Raw genomic sequence first — 21,338 nt, 5'->3', positions numbered from 1 at the left:
TGGGACGTTATACAAAGAATCTCCAGCAGATGGCGGTAACAAGACGAAGAATGTAACGTAACGTAAAAAAAAATATATATATATAAAGAAGAAGAAGCCCTTAGCAACAAAAATGCAACATGTATGATGTAAATATGTGTGTTTTTAATATTCATACGTTTTTCCTCTAGCAGCTCGCTTAATTTAGAAAAGAGCTTCCAGTTGGATAACGACCGCGTTCAGAGCTGTGTCTTCCTCTGGCTGTGTGGGTAGTTGTCAGGCTAACAGCTAATAGCAGCTAATCAAACTTTTCAGCACCGATCCGAGAAGAAGATGGATTCAGGGGTTTTAATGGCCACCTCCAGAGGTCGGTTTGTGGAGGAACACTTAACACACTAAAACACATTTTCTAAACAATTAGGAGCAGGTCACAGTTGGGTTAACGCAGACATTTAGGGATTCGTTCCTAGCAAAATTAGCTTAAGTATACAACATACCTTTGAAATTAGCTCTGTATGCTAGCTTATTGTCTTATTCCTGTGTGCTAAGGTTACCTTGACAAATAATTTTACAGCATGTCTTATGAACGTGAATGCTGAATGTACAGACTAGGTAGCAAACATGGGGGAAATGAAGGTAACGGAGTTTGAGAAACATTGTTGTTGTTGAACATTCACTTGGAGGTTGCATTCAAAAACAAAAAGCTCCAGTAGGTAATGAACGAAAACGCTTTTGCTCACTGTGAACTACATAATATTATTGTCTAACACCATATTTGTTTTATTGATTATACCGTTTTTTATTATTCAATACAAAAAAATCACATAATGTCTCGGAAGTAACTGTAAATGATAACTTAAAGTTTACATCCCAAAATCATATATATATTTTGGTGTAATGTAATCGTTAACATCACAAGCTAATGTGATTTTCCAATATGGTGTCTATATACAATTTTTGTCCTATTCTCAATTAAATATAAGATGTAAATTATTTGCATAATTACATTTCATTGTTATTAATTAAATTTTACAGGGCATGCAACCTTTTTTTTTTAAAAAAAAACAACAACAAAAAAACTGGATAGTCTGAAACGATGGGCTTTTGGTTAAGCATAAATGGAAGTACAGATTTCAGTGGTTTCTTTTTCTTTACAGGTGACTCATTACCTCTGGCATCACTGCGCCTTCTGGTATCTCCTTTGCAGCTTATGACAGCGTCAATGTGGCAGGTGCTAAAGAAACAGGACGTGATGAACTACTGGAAGGTGGCAGAGTTTGTCTCATTGGTGGTGGATATGGTCCCTGAGCTGCTAATGTGCAAATACAGGACTCAACTGAACCTAGGGTTAAGAGCTAGAGTGAGTACTAATGATAGTTATTTTAAAAAAAATAAGGCTTTAGGCTCATCACCCTCATGGATGCAGATAAACTACATGACTAGTAAACTGTGCTGTGAACAAAGGGCTTTTCTACTTTTTTTCTTCCCCTTAAACAGTATATTCTTGAATTGTGTCGAAATGAAGACCTTGTGAAACCTGAGTTTATCATGCGTTACCTGGACAAGGTTAAATCGTCGCACACCACCCTGGTAGATGTGAGTGTTTATACACAGATTAAGTTTTCATATTCAGCACACCTGTGTTTGACCCTTAATCCGCTTAGTCATGGCTTTATGAGGAACATAATTTTTATACATGTGTTGCAGATAGAAGCCTCAAAAGAGGATGTTACAGTTACCTTTCTTGAGTTGATTCAGACTCTCCTCAAAGACCCTGAAGAGAGACAAGACTTTTTCACGGTGAGGCAGCATAATTTACAACCCGTTAAACCAAATGCACCCAATTGTGTTATTTGTAGTGACAGTAAATTTCATATGAAGCAGATTTCTGTTGTCATTATTGTTATCAAGCTACAATACACCATGTTCTTTATTGTTTACTGTAATTAAGAATGCATGAATGAAAATGCCATAAAAGATAATAATGATGACAGAAACAAAATATCCAAAATGTATTATTTTTAGGGGTTAAAATGTTAAAATAATATATTACACTGCTGCAGTGTCTGGGTGTGGTTTTTATTTGGGTTCCAGTAACATTGTTTTTATCACAGGAAGTCTTTCCTGCAGAGTTTGGATCTCAGTATGACCGTGATCTGCAGACGCTGTTTTGGGAGTTCTACTGTCGACTGGCTCAACTGCTGCCTGTTCCTGACGTTGAGCAGGTGAGAGGTGTTGTACTGATAAATACAGTGTGTAACAATAAAATTTGTTCAATAAATCACTATGATTTAGTGAGTCACTATATAGGATCATTGTACAAATACTGATGTGGTAATATAAAGGAAGTGTTATATGGAGGTTTCCCACAAAATTACCAAAAAGACCCCACCCCAATTAATTGTATGTTTACAGCTATTTGGTACAGCTCTTAAGTTTAATGCAGTTTAATACAGCATATATGAAGCTTCAGTAATTTGAGTCTTTGATGTCAGAAAGTTGGCAATTCTACTTTGTGTTTATTATTACAGTCATGGTGATAGTGATGTATTGAGATTTTATAGAGATGTGACATTAAGTTGTCTGCCATTTTGGACAATCATGGTGACAATGTAGGATCAAGTGAATAAGGCCCCAGTCACTCAGGCCTAAAGACCAGTCCACAATCATCTTGTAGCCACTGGTCATGAGCGAAAAATGAGTGTTCCTGATAGTGATGTGTCGGTCGCGAACGAAACGGCTCTTAGAGCCGACTCTTTGAAGTGAACGACGCGAGCCGGCACCTTATTGGGAGTCGTGGGGTTTTTTTTTTTCTTTCTCTCACCCTCTCTCTCGCACTTTTTTTCCGCTTCACTCCGCACGCGAGCCTTGTGCTTTGCGCTGGGAAGAGGGGGGAGGGGCAGTAGTTACACTCTCAGTAGCACAGGAACAGAGTGGGAGGGAAAGAGAGCCAGGGACAACAATGTCACATTAGAAAGGTATAGTAATCATCTACAACTATTTTCATTTGCGGATGATAAAGGATTCAGAAAGTTTATTCATGCAGGCCCATATGACAGAGAATGTGCATCTTCTTTTTGTTTTCGTATTTTAATTTATATTTAATTGTGTTGTGGTTTGCAGTGTTTTGTGTTGTTTCACTTTAAATTTGTTTAAAAGGAAAAAGCTGAAAATTTAAATAGTTAAAAGTTGAAATGTAAATAGTTGGTTTTTGTATTATATGATTTATTTATTACATTTTATGTGGAGTGAATAAATAAAAGTATATTTACAGTGGCCCCTAGAGACAAAGCACATAAAAACTCCAAAACACGTACAAAACACAACAGAAGTGCTCCAGGATGCTGGGCGCAGTGTTGAGCTTTTGTTACCTAGTGGCTACACAAGCCAGCAAGTACCAACAACCGGATTTGGTGTGTGGTAGTAACAGGTAAATGAACTTTTTTTTTTTTTCAATTATTTGAACATATATGAGTGCTTGTGTATAAATACACACACACAATACACATGTGCTTTCAATTGTGTAATTTAAGTGATCTAGGTAGCTCTGGTTTGGAAGTTCAGTTAATGCTAGAAATGTGTTTTGGAGTTTGTACGTGATTTTTGGAGTTTGTATGTGCTTTGTCTCTAGGGGTCACTGTATATATTTATATATAAATAAAACCACTTTTTTTTTTCTTTTACATTAGTAATTCTTTTTGTGAAAGAGCCGGCTCTTTTTAGTGAGCCGAGCCGAAAGAGCCGGTTCTTCAAAAAGAGCCTAAAATCCCATCACTAGTTCCTGACTGGTTGTGTTTGGTTGCTCGAGGTTGATGATAGTTGCTGGGAAAATTCTGAAGCCTCAGTCAGGCAGAGAGTCATTGGCCCTGTACTATGAAGCAAGTTCGGTATACCCAGGATATATTTATGCCATCTGGCTTCAGATTTTTTTTAAAGATTTTTTAAAATATTTTTTAATATACAATAACAATAAAAAGGTTATGTACATAAAATCCAAACAACAAAACTGGTTGAAAACCTACAACTTTCTGTCCATGTAGCATTTATTCCAGTAGTCTTTGCACTATATGCTCATGCTCATCAGTTCACAAAATGTGTTTTTTGTCTAACTCTTAAAGGTAAATGGATAAGAGCTCCTTGTATCCTTGTATTTGTCTAACTCGGTGTCTTTGTTTAGCTTTCACTGTGTCAGCATATTTTACTCTGAGCAGTCAGTTTTAGTAAAGTTTCAAGCCCAATGACACAAGAAATTACTGCTAATAAATTATATGTTAAATGAGTCAAAATAAGTTAAAAATGTATTTTTATTAAAAATATATTATAATAATAATATGAATAATAATAATAATAATATGAATAATAATAATAATAATAATAATAGTATTATTATTAAAATGCTTCTGCATTCTTAGTCCTAAACCAGTGATGAATCTTACACCTGTTGTAATTTTAGGATCCTGTATGGGTCTGTATTATAGATGTGTAGAAAACTGCAAAAGGTCGAATCAACACGTAACAAATTAATGCTCTTAAATGAAAGCTGTGACCTAATATTTTAAAACCTACTTATTGTAGTGTCACCTGTTATGACATATGGAAAAAGATAAAGTTTATGATTAATACGAACTACATTATGTCACTGCTAATAATGCCACGTGCATTAGTAACACTGTTTAGGAACTGGTAACTGTCTGCACTTCTGAGGATTTAGGCCTTTTCATTTATTTAATCACTTGTACTAATAATGCCTGAACTACAGTAAAGGCACATTTTACTTGATAATACCAATGGTTCAGGTTGTTTTTAAGCTATTTTTGAAGTTCAAACCTGTGTTTAGGTAATTAATTCAAGTATACTGCATATTTATTACCTTTACCACAGACTGTGTCCTGGCTCAGAGCTGAATCCTCTGCATTGGAGGATTGTGTTCATGCAGTCTGTGAACCTGCAGATCTGAAAAATCTGCTCCAACACCACAAAAACCTTGCGCATTTAGAGCAACATGGTTAGTCACTTCTTGCAATCGCATCAATTGTATTTTACATTTTTGTGCAAACCAGTGGAAGTAACTCATGAATCTACCTCATTCCGTTTGTGCAGTTCCACCTTCAAGTATGGGCGACAGCATCGTTTCCTCACTCTCTGCAGTCCTCCCCAGCAGAGGATCAAAATGTATAGAACAGGCCAACGAGTCAGATCCACCACAGGGTACCGGTGAAGACGCACACACTGTGACATTTGTGGATGACATTGCAGTTGAAATAATCGCAGTGACTGATTATGCAGAGGTTGAATTGGGTCCAAGCACTGATATTGAAGTGCTGATGGGAGAACACTGCTTTGAAGGAAGAGGTGCTAATGCAGTGGCTGAAGATTCATTGGTCACATTTGCTGAAGAGAGAGCCAAGGAAGAGGGGTCAGGTGAAGCAGATGAGAAAGAAAGACAAGAAAAATCAAACGCCCATTCAGAAGTGAACATGGTTGACTCGGCATCCCCTCAGCCTGTAATGCCTGCGGGGCCGCATGACTGCCCTGACTGCGAAAAGAAATTCAAGTTTGCGTCTTCACTAATTGCCCACAGAGTCATCCACACCGGGGAGCGCCCTCATCGTTGCAGCGACTGTGGCCGCTGCTTCTCCTTCAGGCAGTCCCTCGACAGACACCGGCACACACACAAAACTGGGCGCAAGTATAACTGCCTCATCTGCGGAAAGATCTTCAACTCCCTGTCAGCACGCACTGAGCACAAGCAAACGCACATGAAAGACTACGTTTACACCTGCCAGCAGTGCAACAAGACATTTAACTGGGAGCTGTCGCTTGCGAGGCATCTAAAAACTCACACTGATGGGCAGACTGCAGACGTGCCTACAGACCGCTGTGAAGATGGGAAAGACTTTGCGATGGCCGAGGCCAACATCAGTGAGGCTAATGTTGAACTCTCTGAACTGCAGTGCCAGGTGCAGGCAGATGATAACTGCAGCCCAGACGGTGAGCAACATAAGGGCAGAGAGCCTCAGGGTCTCATCTCTGAACCTGACAATGATGTCATTACTCCAGTCAAGGTCCGTACAAGTGGGCGCAAACGCAGACCAACCATGAAGATCCAGCTGATAAATTTACAGAAGCAAATGATGACTAAAAGCAGGAAAGAGATCACGAGTGCAAACCCTCCTCCACTGAAGCCTTTGCCTTTAAGCTGGTAAAAACTTGCTTTTGATGCGTCATGTTTTAGATATGGTTTAGCTAGTTCCTGATTTTGTTGTGGTGGCATGATGCATGCTCTCTGAAACATAACATCCTGTTTTGCTTACACTTTTTATTACAAGTGTAGTTGTACATATGATTGAGTATAAAAATAATGGGAAAGAGGCTGATTAAAATAATTTTTGATTAATGTCTCTTTTCTTTTCTTTTACAGTGCAGAACACTCATATGGGTCACCTGTGGTCTCGTCGAAGGATGCTAATGAGAGCAAGTGTTCTTTAGCATTTTGGAGTTACTGAATCTTTGCACCATTAATACAAAATCCCAGAGAGAACAATTCATAAATAAGATTGAATAGAAAGTTTATTTATAATATTTATATAATATTATAAATGTCAAAGTATTGATAGATGTAGAAATTATAACTTTATTAAAAACGCAAGCACACTAATAAAGGAATAAAAAAATCCATTAAGAAATTGAAATAGTAAAAGAAAGGGCGATCATAAAATAAAAATCACATAAACGCAAATCTACAAGGGTGTGCATGAGAAGTGATCAAGGAGGTCACTGATTCTGTTAGGATTGGCTCATTGGGCAGGTGATTTCATGGCACAGGGGATCTGACAGCAAAAGCAAGGTCATCTGGAGGTTTATCCTCAACTGTGGAACAACCAGTTCACCTTGTCCTGGTCAATATTCCTGCTGTGTATAGTTATCGGTACAGTCTTAAATTAATTTTAAAAACTGTACATGAAGGTAGGATTGATGAAGCCAGTGCGAAGTCAGGCTGCCACATAATGAACTACTTGGAAACAGGAGAGCTTAGTTTGTTAATGCTAGAAAAAAAATTGAATTACTTTGAATTCCACCTGACCCCCTCAAAGTCAACTTTTTTTAGTATAAGTATTATATTATGACATATCTAATGAAGCTTCGTCACCTTTGAATCATGTCATTCGATTTACTTTAACTCAAGGGTTATTTATATAGAGCTGTTCAAAACAAGTCACCTCAATATGCTTTATATAACTGTCAAATAGCATTTAGGGTCACCGGCTAGGCGTATCTGTGGCCTCTTATAGTGCATAGCAGTGAAAATAAGCCTGAAGTACCTTATTAAACAACAAAAAATATAAAAGCATGTAACTGTTAAAACACAAAAGTTATAACAATTTATCCAACATTGATTTTGTTTTATTTTTAGTATGTTTTGTTTTTTTTTACTCTCATTTATGATCATTTTGTCAGGTTCTGCAGCAGACAGCTCATCGGCTGCTTTCTCCTGTCCTGAGTGCTCCTTCCATCACTCAGAACAAGCACAGGATCAGCAGCACATCTATGACGTTCACTCCATTGAGATCACTGAGGACAAGTCAGTTCTTCAGGCACTCACAGATGAAGAGGGAAATTTTAGTTGTGCAGACTGCGAGAAAAGCTTCAGGTTCCTTTCCTCACTAAAAGCCCATCAGCGCATCCACACAGGTGAGCAGCCCTTCTCGTGCTCCCAGTGCGGGCGCCATTTCTCTTTCAAACAGTCGCTGGAGAGGCACAAGCAGACACATACCTTGGGACGCCAGTACGAGTGTGTGATCTGCGGGGAAGTCTTCAAGTCCCTGGCTGCTCAGAAAGAGCACAAGAGCACCCACATGGAAAATGGGGAGTACCTGTGTTCAGATTGTGGGCGCGCGTTTACCTGGAAGTCAGCACTGGTGAGGCACCTAAAGACCCACAGCCTGGATGCTGGCAAGTCAGAGGATTCTTACAAATGTCCTCGCTGTGATTTGAGTTTCAGCTGTGCCAGCTACCTCAACAGGCATCTCCAGACTCACCAGGAGGAACGAGTCCATACCTGCAACTGTGGAAAGAGCTTTGCCTACCGAGCAGCTCTTACTGCACACCAGCGTATTCATCAGAAAGAACGGCCACACATGTGCACACAGTGTGGCAAGGGCTTCCTCTACAAGGGAGGTCTTCTGAGCCACATGAAGATCCACTCCAAGGAAATGCCATTCATGTGTTCTTTCTGCGGCAAGAGCTTCAAGAGAGAACGCAACATGAAGAAACACGAGCGCTGCCACACCAGAGAAAACGTTTTCAGCTGCTCACAGTGTGACAAGAGTTTTGTGTACAAGGCAACACTTGTCAGACACGAGCTGACGCATTCAGGTGAGAGGCCGTATCTCTGCTCTGATTGTGGGAAGGGTTTCTTCTCCCACGCAGAGCTTTTGAAGCACGAACGATTCCATACAGGCCACAAGCCCTTCCAGTGTCCCCACTGTGGCAAGAAGTTCACTCAGTCTTGCTACCTTACTATCCATCTGCGTTACCACACCGGAGTCCGACCATACGCCTGCAACGAGTGTGACAAGAGCTTCCTGAGTGCCAACCGCCTGAAAAGACACCAGCGAACACATTCAGGGGAGAAACCTTATGTCTGCGGAGAATGTGGGAAGGGTTTCAGGCAGTCTTATAATCTGAAAATGCATCAGAGGACACACGTCATGAAGTTTCCATAGAAATGATTTTCATTGTATTGACTGCATTTGAATTGTGTTGCAGGTAAAACACACTGACTAGAAGTTTGTTTGTCATCTTGGCTTGAATTCCTCAAATAATAAAAGTAACAAGGTACTATAGAAATTCAGTCTTTTATTGGTAAGTGTGGCAACAGAAACTTTAACCAAGGTTTGGGGAAAAAAATGTTTACAACAAGACACGTTATTTTCTTTTAACAGCAGTTGATTCATTTTACACAGTAACAAATATCTGGCAGTTCCTGAAAATTAGCTTACACATTTTGATTATTTAGTGTTGCATTTGTTATAAAATTGTCAAAAGAAATTTGGATCTCATTTAGGGACAGAATTCAGTTACAGGAAGGAAGGACATTTTATGTAGAGAGGGGGGGAAAAGTACAAGAAAGTATGTCCTAAACTACCAAGATGAAACGCTGATTTTACTGTAAGAGTGAGTTTGAGCAGCACATAGAGAAGACACCTCAGAGTGACCGGATTATACAAGTTGAAACAGACGTATGAACAGACTGAAGGTTATGCAAAGCCTGTTGAACTCAGAGTGAACTTACACAGCTATGTGCAGAGTGATAGGGCAGTGGTCGCTCCCCATCGCTTTGTTGCGGATCTTGCTGTCGCACAAGCCCGGCAACAGAGAGGATGACAGCACAAAGTAGTCGAGCCTCCAGCCCACGTTCTTTGAGCGGGCATTCATCATGTAGGTCCAGAAGGTGTAGGCGTTGGTCTGCTTGGGGTAGAGCTCGCGGAAGCTGTCGACAAAACCTGCCGCCAGTAGCTGGCTGAAGCCTTCGCGCTCCTCGGGGGTGAAGCCGGCATTTTTCTTGTTCCCCTTGGGGTTCTTCAGATCGATCTCCTGGTGAGCAACGTTGAGATCTCCACACAGCACCAGGGGCTTCTGCATGTCCAGCTCACTCAGGTACGCCCGGAAGTCCACGTCCCAGGTTTTGCGGTAATCAAGGCGAACAAGGCCTCTGCTAGCGTTTGGCACATATGCCGTCACCAGGTAGAAGCTGGGAAACTCGGCAGTGATGACACGGCCCTCCTTATCGTGCTCTTCTTTGCCTAGAATATTAGTCAAAATTAAGTCAGTTGCTTCACCAGTACTTAAACTGTTTGTATAGGTTTAATGTGTTGGTAAAGCATACTAAAAATGTCTCTGTTGGTTTCATCTAAAATTTTATACTGATAAGGCAAAAACATTAGTTTTTCAAGAGCAGGAATCTGGTAATCACACAATGTGCTCATTATGGGAGGACCTTCTAAACTACCAATGGGGCTTCATGCTAAACAGTCCCTATTTGCTGTTATCCACTAATAATTTAAAATAATCATTTACTTCAAACATAGAAGATTACACATCTTTAAAATGTTGCTGTACATGTTTTTTTTGCCATTTCTAGGCACCATAAATAACTAAGCAGAACACAAAGTTCCCCCTTACCAATTCCATAGGTCACTTTGATGGGTTCAGTCTTGCAGAGCATAGCCACCCCACTGTAACCCTCCTTGTCACCTGATGCAGCCCAATACTTGTGAGGGTACTCAGGCATTGAGGTGATTTCAGCAGGGAGGGCTTTCTCTGCACACTTTGTCTCCTGTAGGCATAAAATGTCTGGATCCTCCTCTCGCACCCACTGGGAAAAGACAAATGTGCTTGTTAGTATCAGTCAGTCTCAAAACTAGCTAATTAATGCTTCTCCAGACAGCAAACTCACATCCAGGCCCTTCTTTTTAACCCAGGCCCTCAGCCCATCCACATTCCACGACGTGATCTTCATGTTTGCGTTGCGTCCGTCTTTGCTGGTCATTTTGTCAGGAGGGTCATCATACAGTATCGGAGCCTCTGGTTCCTTGGCTGCCTTTGCTTTCTTTGAAGGAGCTGTGAAATGAAAGACAAATAGCACAGGGTTGGATAATAGATGATGTTGGAAAATCTATCTATAGTAAAGGAAAAATCCATTTCAGTTCATCAGGGCATGCTGGTAGTACCAGAGGCTGTGTCATTTTCTCCTTCCGCAGCTGCCTCTTCTGCCTTCTTGCCCCTCTTCATACTTGAACTCACTCGGACGGCAAGCACACCTCGCAGACACACAACACCACAGGCACCGCTGAAAAACACAACAAGAACCATTTAAGTAATGCATCTGTTCAGTGCACAAAGGTCAAATGCTGCACCAGTATGCAGGACACACAGGAAGGAATCTCATACATAATAGAAAACAATCTCAACATTGAGGATTTGTTGCGTTTCCACTTTTATGTCTTTGTGTACACGTAATCAGCATTTTAAAATGTAAGCCACAGCAGTCTGAAACAATCAACTCTGTATATTTTTATATATTTTATTTATTGTTTACTCTATTTAATTTGTAAAATGTACACACACACACACACACACACACGTAGAAAAATATTTAGTATACACATCCAGAAATGCATATACTATTATATATTGTACATATATTTATTAGTTTCAGATGTAGCCATTCTTGTATTTTGCTTGTTTACATTATTGTATTTTGCACAACTCTGTTGCTTGTGAAGCTCGCACACAAGAATTTCACTCACATGTGCTGTACCAATGTACCTGCACATGTGATGTGACAATAAAAGTGATTTGATTTGATTTGATTTTGATTTGATTTGATCATCCTGTGTTCTGGATAATTGCAACCAGCTCTTTTCTGAATCAAGACAAATTCAGAAAATCAGCGTTAGTTCAAGTTTTAATTCAAATAAATTAAAACTAGATTGATTTAGCAGAGCATTTATATAGGTTGTTTGGCTGAATACAGAGCTGTAAACATGATTAAGGCCAACAAACTAGAAACGGAAATTAAAGAAAAAAAACAATAGAAGGAAATGGAAAAGGTTTCAACACTGTAAAGGTAGCAGGTACACCAGAGACGTCTTGAAGAAATTTCACCAGTATGATCGGCAGTTGCTGACTTATGTTATTATATTCAAAGATGCTCAGGGATACATTCAGAACCTTGCGGAGCGTCTTAACTACATCTGAAATGTATTATTAATAAAAGTAACTAATACTGGACAGATGCTGCTGATATCAATGTTTATGTTTGACAGTTAACAATTTGGATAAAATTAAGTCCTTCTATCGCATAAACATACGTAAAACGAAAATAAGCGAACATAAACACAGTGCAGAGGAGCAATAAATACGTACAGTAAGTTTTTCTAGTTCTCTCTGTCTGTATGCCGAGAATTAGACTTACAATGGCCGACTTCAATGTGACTATTTACATCCTAATCACATTTTCTGACAAAGCGGAAGCGAGATGAGCTTTTATTTCAGTGCAAGTCTCTGGTTGAGTGCTTTAAATTCAACACATTGTAGAAATTGGCGACCAGCTGATGTAAAATTAATGCATGCATATAATTTAACAGCAACAGAATGAGCTATTAGGAAGTTTGCCATGTTAAACAACAAGTTTAGCTAAAAGCAGACTGTGCTACCGCTAGCCTTTTCTCTCTGACAAAGAAAGCATGCGGCCTACGCCGAGAATGAATGGAGAATAAGCAGCCAGCTAACAAGCTTTCCTCCGAGCTTATCTGATTATCAACGAATGCAAATGCGCTGAGAATAATTAGCGTCTTCATTTCAAACACGTTTCGGTGAAAAGACATGCAAATAACCTTACTTGCACTTTCACAACAGGATGTAAAGCCCAGACAACTGCTGCTTCCCAGGCACTCCCCCCCAAACACACACACAACACACGCGCCACAGCACAGCTAAGACTTCTGTCCACGTGCTTTGCTGAACTACTGACTGTCTAAACACATGCCTGAAAATTACCGAGAAAAATTCCACATTTGTATGTCTTCTTGAAAAATAAATACGTACTTGCTGCTGTAATGTACACAGTTTATTACCGTGGCATGTTAGTTAAGTAAGGCTCTGTTTTTACGTTGTCTTATGTTAAGGGAAAATGTTAAGGCAAAATGGTCTGTCAATCCTACCAGTGTTTGGGTCCTCTGGGCTTCGTTATGGAGGAGCTGAGCTACAGAAATTAGCCCAGCCAGTTAGGTTTACGTGCGTAAAAGTTAAAGCGATATGAATTAAGATTAATGTGACCTACCGAAGGAAATTTTAAAAAGTAGGTAAATATATTTTGTTTTCAAAACCGCATCACCATAAATTTACTTTTGGAAAAAAAAGTCGGTCTGTTCTCTGGCGGTTAGCATAGGAGCTAATTAGACAGCTATCAGGATGCTTATGCTTTGGTTCTTTTAGAATAGAATTGAATAGAATGCCTATATTGTCACTATACAGTTGTACAATGAGATACAGAGCATCTCCTACTCAGTGTAAACATGCTGGGGGGAGGGGGGGGGGTACAGTTCTGCAGCGCTATGTACATATGGACAGTATTAACAAACACCCAGCACGCCCCTGCGGGCGGTTTATCCTTCAAGCTCGGGTCCTCTACCAGAGGCCTGGGAGCTTGAGGGTCCTGCGCAGTATCTTAGCTGTTCCCAGGACTGCGCTCTTCTGGACAGAGATCTCCGATGTTGTTCCCGGCATCTGCTGGAGCCACTCGCCTAGCTTGGGAGTCACCGCACCTAGTGCTCCGATTACCACGGGGACCACCGTTACCTTCACCCTCCACATCCTCTCGAGCTCTTCTCTGAGCCCTTGGTATTTCTCCAGCTTCTCGTGTTCCTTCTTCCTGATATTGCTGTCATTCGGAACCGCTACATCGATCACTACGGCCGTCTTCTTCTGTTTGTCTACCACCACTATGTCCGGTTGGTTAGCCACCACCATTTTGTCCGTCTGTATCTGGAAGTCCCACAGGATCTTAGCTCGGTCATTCTCCACCACCCTTGGGGGCATCTCCCATTTTGACCTCGGGACTTCCAGGTTATACTCGGCACAGATGTTCCTGTACACTATGCCGGCCACTTGGTTAACACACACATATATATATATATATATATATATATATATATATATATATATATATATAATGTACAATATACAAGACGTAAGTAATATGTAATAAATAGTGTTATGTATATACAGTTGAGTATTGCACATGGAATTGGTATAAATAGTGTTATGTATACGTTATGTTGTTAACGTATGTTATGTTTACGTATTGATTGTCCGAACGTTTAATGTGGAAATATGTAGGTTAAAGGTGTATTATCAGGGTTAAAAAAATGCGCGCAATAACATGTTATCTGCATAAAAATGTTTGCTGCTAAATAATTTGAATCTTGAATTTTGGTGTTGATTGTATTTGTGTTGTGGTCAAGTCAAGTCAAGTGGCTTAGGACCATCCATCCATCCATCCATTCGCTACCGCTTATCCTTTTCAGGGTCGCGGGGAGTGCTGGAGCCAATCCCAGCTGTCATAGGGCAAGAGGCTTAGGACCATATAATAATAAATATGTGCGTGATGAAAGTTGGGCAGCTCGACTTTATATGCTCATATGGGTCTGACCCTTTCACTCCTTTGATTTTTTTCCGTTTTGTACATAACTGTTTTTGGGGCAAATAAAATGCAAGTAGGGATTAAAACCGCAGAATTAATGATTACCGGTGCTGGAAATACTAGCGCTTGATGCAGTGTTTTGATTTTGTTGCCACGGGTACCCACAAAGCAATGCGTGAAAGTCACGTGGTCTGTCAATCTATCCGGTTGTTCAGTCTGACGTCACTAGCCGTGTCTGGGTCTAAACTCCGCTGCAGGTCCATATATCAAACGATCACTATGGCATTACTGAGAGTTGAAAAACTGTCTAAAGTCTTTCATCTTTAATAAAATGATCAGTGTCTGCTCTACCAGGCGTAACAATTGAGTTTAACATCCAGGCATCCATGAAAACGGAATTTATGACATTTAACGGAGTTAGAAGTTAGCAGGGAGTTAGCTCGCTAGCTTCTATCTAAATACAATATAGCATGTCCTGACTGCGGGGTTTTGGAAACAAATTAAAACGTACAGCTCTGTTATCACTTCCAGCATAAATGAAGACAGAAAACTAAACAGCAGTGACGTTTGTAGGGTTACTGAAGTTGGGCTAGCTGGTATATAATGGTGTGCTACGTGACCGCTAGCGACACAGGTATGTTAGCATAATATAAACAAGCTAACTTTTTTTCCACTCGATAAAAGTTAACGTGAGTGTTCTCGGTGGTCAGAAACAAATGTAATCGCATGGCAGGATGCTGTAAAAGGACCAAACTTCAACCAGGAGAACAACTGAGATAATCAATCCACAATACGAGGTTAGTCATTCATATACTGCTGCATGGGCTGGGCTGTAGTTACATCCTAAGGTTTTAAAAACTGAGCTTAAATAAATGATTAGCGGTAATAAAAGCCGAGGGAGGTCAACAGTGATCACTGACTGTTTTAGGAGCTTTTTGAGATCAAATAGAAGAAAATACATAACATTAAACATGTTAACAACACAAAAGCCATATTAAACGCAGACAACTTTAGACCCGGAAGTAGGCTTCGTGGCGTCATCACTGAACAACCGGATTGTTATTTCAACCATGAGCACCGCAACACCAGACAGAACAGCACGGTACAGACACAAGACAGTGCAGACACAACAGTGCAATAGAAAAGGGCAACAATGACAGTGGGTTGTGCAAAAAGTAACTTGCTGTATGAAGGTGTGTGTATGAGATTGTGCAGATGAGTCCAGTATGAGTGTTCTGACGGCTTGGGGGAAGAAACTTTTTTGCAGTCTGGTAGTGAGAGCCCGAATACTCCGGTACCTCTTGCCAGAAGGCTGCAGGCAGGGTAAAGAATGTGTGTGAAGGGTGCATGGGGTCCTCCACAATGCTGGTGGCTTTGTGGATGCAGTGGGTGTGATGAGTGTCTGTGCTGGAGGGAAGAGAGGTTCCAATGATCTTCTCATCTTTTCTCACTATCCGTTGTAGGGTATTGCGATCTGATACGGTGCAGTTACCATACCAGACATATTTAGATATGTGGATGTCTAGTCCAAAAATTTCCAGTATAATCTGATTTTGTTTTATTGTGCCTTTTTCTTGCCTGTAATAGACTTCTAAGAGAGATGAAGGGTTTAAATGAAAAGACACTATAACAACACAGTGACTTCCTTCTTTCTGAAACAGTTTTTTCTGCAGCCATGACTGTAGTGATTGGATTTGAGGGCAGTGCCAATAAGATCGGCATAGGCATAATCAGGGATGGGGAAGTGCTTTCCAACCCCAGACGGACTTACATTACACCTCCGGGTCAAGGTAAGTTAGAGTTCCTCTAAGATATTAATGATAACTCCAACATACTGCTTATATGAAAATCTGTTAGTTGACTGCATGCTTTTTTTTATATCTCAGGGTTCCTGCCAAGTGACACAGCCAGACACCACCGTGCTGTCATACTAACCGTCCTGAAGGAGGCGCTGGAGCAAGCGGGGCTAAAACCTGCAGACATCGACTGTGTGGCATACACCAAAGGTAATATAAAAGATTTTAACTTTCAGATGTCTGTCAAAAATTTATCCAAACATGTTCTCATCAAATAAGGGTCATAGTGAACTTTAAATAACTGAGAGTTGATTGTTTGTTAACAAACAAATGTTAGTTTTATATTGTAAGTTACTCAAAAATGTCACTAATTTCTGTGTGCCATTAAAGTTCAGACCTTCGTTAATGAAGAGCTCCCAGTCAGAAAAAGGATAGCTTAAAGAGATAGGGGATTTTTCCTAATAAACAAGCCAAAGAACATTTGTCAAGCTCCACAGTTTATAAAGAAAATGGATCATGTCAAAATTTCTCTTATTTGTCCTTCCTTTGACAACTATGACAATTATTAAGGCCTGCTTTAAGAAACACATGCTTATCTGACTTACATCTTACATCTTGGGGGTTTTTTTTAACTATGACAGAGAGAATATAGCTTAGGGCTATAGCAGCTTTAGACTCTAAGAACATAACTAATGGAGGGTTCAAAACCACCTGATCCAGCCCTAGTTATCAACTATAACAAAAAGTAAGTTTAATCAGACCCTGAGGAGTCTGAGAGCTGAAGGCTCTGGCTCCCATTCTATTTTTATAAACTCTAGGAACTTAAATTAAGCCTGCAATCTGAGAGCAAAGTGCTCTGTAGGAATATTATGGTACTAAAAGGTCTTTAAGATATGAATTGAAATAAAGGGACTGTGATTCTTGACTGATGTCTGTAGAAGACCAAACCAATAAGTTGTTCTCCTTCAGGTCCTGGTATGGGTGCACCCTTGGTGACGGTGGCTCTAGTGGCACGCACAGTTTCACAGCTTTGGGGAAAGCCGCTGCTCGGTGTGAACCACTGTATCGGACACATAGAGATGGGACGACTTATCACCAAAGCCAACAACCCCACCGTGCTTTATGTTAGTGGGGGCAATACACAGGTTGGTTCCTCCCTGTAAGCCTCATGCAGAGCTTTTTGGCACAGAACATCTGCACTGCATTTTCTGATGAGCAGCTGTCAGCTAAACAGCAGTATATTTGAAGTAGAAATGCAGTTTGAGTTTTGTTCATCCTGAATTTTGTGCAGGTTATTGCATATTCAGAGCGGCGGTACCGAATATTTGGGGAGACCATCGACATTGCAGTCGGCAACTGTTTAGACAGGTTTGCCAGAGTTATTAAGGTTTGTGTCATACTTCTCAACATGAAACCATCAAGTTGCATTTCACTTAGTGCAACAGATTATCGAAGTAATCCTACATCTATGAAACGATTTCTACACTCAGATTTCCAATGATCCAAGTCCAGGCTACAACATAGAGCAGATGGCCAAAAAGTGAGTGAGATCACTGAATAGTTGTGAATATTTAGTGTTCTTTATGTCTTTTAATTTTTTTTATGTTTATTCTAAACTTTGCTTTCTCTCCACATTGCCAGAGGGAGTCAGTATGTGGAGCTGCCATATACAGTAAAGGGCATGGATGTGTCCTTTTCTGGCATTTTGTCCTACATTGAAGTAAGTCCTTTGCTCTTCTGTAAAGTTGGTTGTGTCATATTGATTGAGTTATCTCAAGGCTACTTTTGGTTTACGTTCTTTACATTTATATTCCTTCCACAGGACGCTGCTCATAAGATGCTGAGCTCTGGTCAGTGTACATCAGAAGACCTGTGTTTCTCACTTCAGGTACAGCATAGCGCCTTTATACACACGAAAGTCAGAAAGTTCATATTTTGGTTACGTGGAAAACATTTGATCCAGTTACCTTTGGTGTCGCAGTGTAGTTATCCTCTGATAAAACACGTTAAAGGAGTTTTTCTCATTGACTTTATAAGATTGTCAGAACATATTCTGAAACAAAAATGCTCCTTCTCATTTCAAGTGCAACTGGAATGAAAAGGAGCAGCTGGCATCTTCTGGCAGCTGGTTTACCAGGTTTTGTACATTGTGTGATTTACTGAAAAGTGTGATTCAATTTGTTTAAGGAGCGGCACAGAGGAGGTTTCACACTTTTTTAATTGATAAAATAAACTAAAATAAAAAAAGAACAAGCTTTTCACACACACTGATTTGAACATAAAGTCCTTTTTTGAAAAGCTTGTTCTTTTTTTATTTTAGTTTATTTTATCAATTAGTTTTAGCGAGAGTTACGAGAGTTTTAGCTAATAGATTAATTACATTTTGATTACTGAAATGATCAGTTGAAAGCAGCACATTATTTGAATTGTTTAAGATGATTAAAGCATACTGGATTATCAAAATATTTACCTCTTGAATTTCTGTTAATCAACTACTTGTTGCAGCCCTGATTGGTGTGTTGGCATCAGTGATGTCAGTATTTCCCATTAGTATTGCTTCTGTCTTTGCAGGAGACATTGTTCTCCATGCTGGTGGAGATCACAGAAAGAGCTATGGCTCACTGTGGCTCCCAGGAAGTGCTGATTGTCGGGGGCGTTGGCTGTAAGTATATCTGAAACGATCAGCTGCAGCTTATTCTAAAATATTAAAGCAAATATGCTGAAGCATTTAAGTTTTTGCAGTCATTTTGTGTGCGCTACTTTTACTGTTATGAAATGCTTTGCAATCAGAGTGTAAGGCTCGATTTTATCTGTAAAGAAACGGGAACACCAGTTTTCTTCTGTGTAAAATCCAACAGAATAAAATGACTTCCCACAAGCAGTAAAGCTGTCTACATGAACTTCAGCAATTCTAATTATTATACTCTACAGCGATGGGATACTGTCATTGCCTATCCCTAGCCTGGTTGAGGAGTTTAAATGTGCAGAAGTGAGGCCTGAGATGTCACTCATGGACTCCCACGACCCCATAGTGAGAGGCACTGCTCCCACCCTAGCAACGGGGAGGAAGTGGACCCCAGCCACATCTGTGCTACAGGCGAAATCCGCTCTTCGGCATCGTGACGTGGTGGGTCACGTCCAACAGGGCAGAGGAGGATAATGGCCGAATCACTCGATGAATCCAAGGTCCACTACTGATGATGTGTCCCAAATTTTAAAATGATAAGCTAGATCAGATCTCTAATCCCTAAACCTAACCAAGGAAGGAAAATGGCAGATTAGCCTGGGTAAAAGACCGAAAGTTGAGGCACACAACGATGCGTGCTGCTGACAAAGTTTCTGGGCTGCCTTTCCATCCCTCAAGAGTCTCTCCATCTAAAGCAATGCATTCTTATCAGGGACTGTAACATCTAGTCCTTCTTACTGATTCCAAGGTTCGTTGTTTCTAACTACTGTTTGTTTATGTACTTATTGTTACAGTCACCCAGGAATGCCTTGGATCCCTTAAAGTCTAAGCCCATTTTTGAAACTCCTCTCTGTTTACTGTTGCTATGAATGGAAATGAGTTCACGCTCTCAGAAATGTGTTTATCTCATGTTCCAACCACAGGTAATCTGCGTCTGCAGGAGATGATGGGAGTGATGTGTAAGGAGAGAGGAGCAAAGCTGTTTGCCACAGATGAAAGGTAACCCAGTCTGCCCAACACTCAGATCCTTCACTTTCATTTCCATTGAAACTTCACTAGAATTAGTTTCACTTTTACACGCACGAGCAGCAGTTTGGTCCTAAGACCGAGTACAGCATACTCTCACCCGCCCTACTTTTAAGAGTTAATGTGTTTGTTATTTTCAAAGCTCTGTGAATTCCAGGTACCGTACAGTCATGAAATTTCCTAGCTGATTCCACAGTCAACTGTTAGTGATATTTTAAGAAAGTAGAAATGATTGGGAATGACAGCAACTCGGACATAAAGAGGTAGGCTACATATAATCACAGAATGGGGTCAGCGGCTGTTGAGCCACATAGTCAAAAATTTCCATAGACACACCAGAAGGTCAGAAGCTGTTATAACTGCAAAGCCTGTGGATTAAGAGTTGGATGTCACTCAATCTCATATGTGTGTGAAGGCAGATGAGCAAATACTTTTGGTTATAAAGTGTACCATTCATAGCCACAAAAACATCTGATGTATGAAGCTGTTCTTGTGTGAACACATGCAATGGAGCTCTTCATTGTGACTTTTTCAATTGGTGTGATAGGATGTTGATCTGGCTGAAAGATGCAGATAACAAAGATCAGTTTGTTGCCACAGATTTTGCATTGACAATGGAGCGATGATCGCTCAGGCCGGCTGGGAGATGTTTCGGTCTGGTCAGGTGACAGAGCTAGAAGACTCATGGATCACACAAAGGTAAGGCTTCATAGACCTTTTCAGTTGTGATTTACGGTAATAACCCACCATAGAATCACATTTATGTTCCTTACTCATTATAGGTCGATTATATGTCTGTATGAGTTAAAGTGGCTGTTGGGTTTAAAAGTTGCTAATCCTGACTCTAGGATGGAAAAATTCATTCGTATTGTGTTTGTGTTCATATTGCTGTGCTTGCAGTAAATGACCATGGGTTTCTCTCCTGTTGCAGGTATAGAACAGATGAGGTGGAGGTGACATGGAGAGACTGACTGCAGCACCATCATTTTGTGGTCTGTTGTGACACATTTAGCGTGGTACAGCGGGCCTCAAACATAACACGGCAGCTCTACAGATGAATACTTTTCTGTACATCCAAAACCTGATCTCATCACATGTTTGAAAAACTATTCAAACACATCCAAGAGACATACTGCTGTAACATGGTCCTTCATGAAAAATGTCTCAAACGCTCAGACTGTAAATTAGTTCAGTTCCTGAGCTATGCTTCACTGGTTAAGGCCTTTACACACCAACAACAAAAAATGCAGACTATTAACCAGGAAGACTGCAGGTTTCCATTTTGAAGGGTTTATCCAGACAGATATTTGATATCAAAGGAGCTGGTTTCATATTTTTAGTGCCTAACTAACATTTAAACAGCTCACACACAGAGCTCGGTGTTGGATTGTATGAAGGAGTAGCTTTGTATTACCAAAAATTTTACTTTTCTTAAATTTCCCACCTTTGTAACTTTAGGTTCTGGAGATGTACCCGCGGAGGCCCTCTCCCAGAACTTGCTAGTATAATTTCTTGCACATTTGTGCTCTTATGTACAGTTACAACAGAAAGTTTCTCATGAAATAAGTGAGATTTTCAACCCTGTGAGGTTGCCAGCAGTAAATGACAATTTGTATTGAAATAAAGAGGATTAACAGATCCA

At 40.2% G+C, this 21,338-nt stretch overlaps 3 protein-coding genes across 11 annotated transcripts; 2 read left to right on the top strand and 1 right to left on the bottom strand.

Annotated features, from left to right (window-relative positions):
- Positions 1-30: 30 nt before the first annotated feature.
- LOC309691979 (uncharacterized protein) lies at positions 31-8,712 on the top strand. Of its 5 annotated transcripts, none has more exons than XM_082510063.1 (9): positions 31-128; positions 1,187-1,339; positions 1,477-1,575; positions 1,687-1,779; positions 2,094-2,204; positions 4,861-4,984; positions 5,080-6,181; positions 6,401-6,453; positions 7,438-8,712. In XM_082510063.1, the coding sequence occupies exons 1-9, from the start codon at positions 120-122 to the stop codon at positions 8,703-8,705; spliced, it is 3,012 nt and encodes a 1,003-aa protein (XP_082366189.1). In that variant the 5' UTR covers positions 31-119; the 3' UTR covers positions 8,706-8,712. The 5 variants fall into 5 exon arrangements, with proteins under 5 accessions (XP_082366189.1, XP_082366190.1, XP_082366192.1 ...); XM_082510064.1 differs by having other exon boundaries at positions 36-121; XM_082510066.1 differs by having other exon boundaries at positions 37-121; positions 1,137-1,339.
- Positions 8,713-8,821: 109 nt separating this feature from the next.
- Positions 8,822-12,505, bottom strand: apex1 (APEX nuclease (multifunctional DNA repair enzyme) 1). The gene is made up of 5 exons (XM_082510073.1): positions 12,386-12,505; positions 10,713-10,831; positions 10,439-10,602; positions 10,165-10,357; positions 8,822-9,785 (listed from the first exon to the last, which is right to left on the bottom strand). The coding sequence occupies exons 2-5, from the start codon at positions 10,771-10,773 to the stop codon at positions 9,271-9,273; spliced, it is 933 nt and encodes a 310-aa protein (XP_082366199.1). The 5' UTR covers positions 10,774-10,831; positions 12,386-12,505; the 3' UTR covers positions 8,822-9,270.
- Positions 12,506-12,698: 193 nt separating this feature from the next.
- osgep (O-sialoglycoprotein endopeptidase) lies at positions 12,699-21,338 on the top strand. Of its 5 annotated transcripts, XM_082510070.1 has the most exons (13): positions 13,984-14,822; positions 14,899-14,985; positions 15,850-15,978; positions 16,075-16,194; positions 16,954-17,129; positions 17,276-17,371; positions 17,475-17,524; positions 17,626-17,704; positions 17,807-17,872; positions 18,556-18,646; positions 19,594-19,669; positions 20,297-20,395; positions 20,628-21,338. In XM_082510070.1, exons 3-13 carry the CDS (start codon positions 15,864-15,866, stop codon positions 20,665-20,667), a joined length of 1,008 nt encoding a protein of 335 aa, XP_082366196.1. In that variant the 5' UTR covers positions 13,984-14,822; positions 14,899-14,985; positions 15,850-15,863; the 3' UTR covers positions 20,668-21,338. The 5 variants fall into 5 exon arrangements, with proteins under 5 accessions (XP_082366195.1, XP_082366198.1, XP_082366194.1 ...); XM_082510069.1 differs by lacking the exons at positions 13,984-14,822; positions 14,899-14,985 and adding an exon at positions 12,699-12,848; XM_082510068.1 differs by lacking the exons at positions 13,984-14,822; positions 14,899-14,985 and adding an exon at positions 12,700-12,844.

The sequence above is a fragment of the Aulonocara stuartgranti genome, assembly GCF_965226115.1.
Source record: "Aulonocara stuartgranti genome assembly, chromosome: 17".
Lineage (NCBI taxonomy): Eukaryota > Metazoa > Chordata > Actinopteri > Cichliformes > Cichlidae > Aulonocara > Aulonocara stuartgranti.
This window is presented reverse-complemented; position numbering and strand designations above follow the sequence as displayed.

Coding starts and splice junctions, on each gene's coding strand:
- LOC309691979 (XM_082510062.1), top strand. CDS start 313: ATGGATTCAGGGGTTTTAATGGCCACCTCCAGAG. Junction 6,182..6,400: donor AAGCCTTTGCCTTTAAGCTG/GTAAAAACTTGC, acceptor TTTCTTTTACAG/TGCAGAACACTCATATGGGT. Junction 6,454..7,437: donor GTCGAAGGATGCTAATGAGA/GCAAGTGTTCTT, acceptor TCATTTTGTCAG/GTTCTGCAGCAGACAGCTCA.
- apex1 (XM_082510073.1), bottom strand. CDS start 10,773: ATGAAGAGGGGCAAGAAGGCAGAAGAGGCAGCTGCGGAAGGAGAAAAT. Junction 10,603..10,712: donor AGAAAATGACACAGCCTCTG/GTACTACCAGCA, acceptor TTCATTTCACAG/CTCCTTCAAAGAAAGCAAAG. Junction 10,358..10,438: donor TTAAAAAGAAGGGCCTGGAT/GTGAGTTTGCTG, acceptor GTCTTTTCCCAG/TGGGTGCGAGAGGAGGATCC.
- osgep (XM_082510069.1), top strand. CDS start 15,864: ATGACTGTAGTGATTGGATTTGAGGGCAGTGCCAATAAGATCGGCATA. Junction 16,195..16,953: donor CTGTGTGGCATACACCAAAG/GTAATATAAAAG, acceptor GTTCTCCTTCAG/GTCCTGGTATGGGTGCACCC. Junction 17,525..17,625: donor ATAGAGCAGATGGCCAAAAA/GTGAGTGAGATC, acceptor CCACATTGCCAG/AGGGAGTCAGTATGTGGAGC.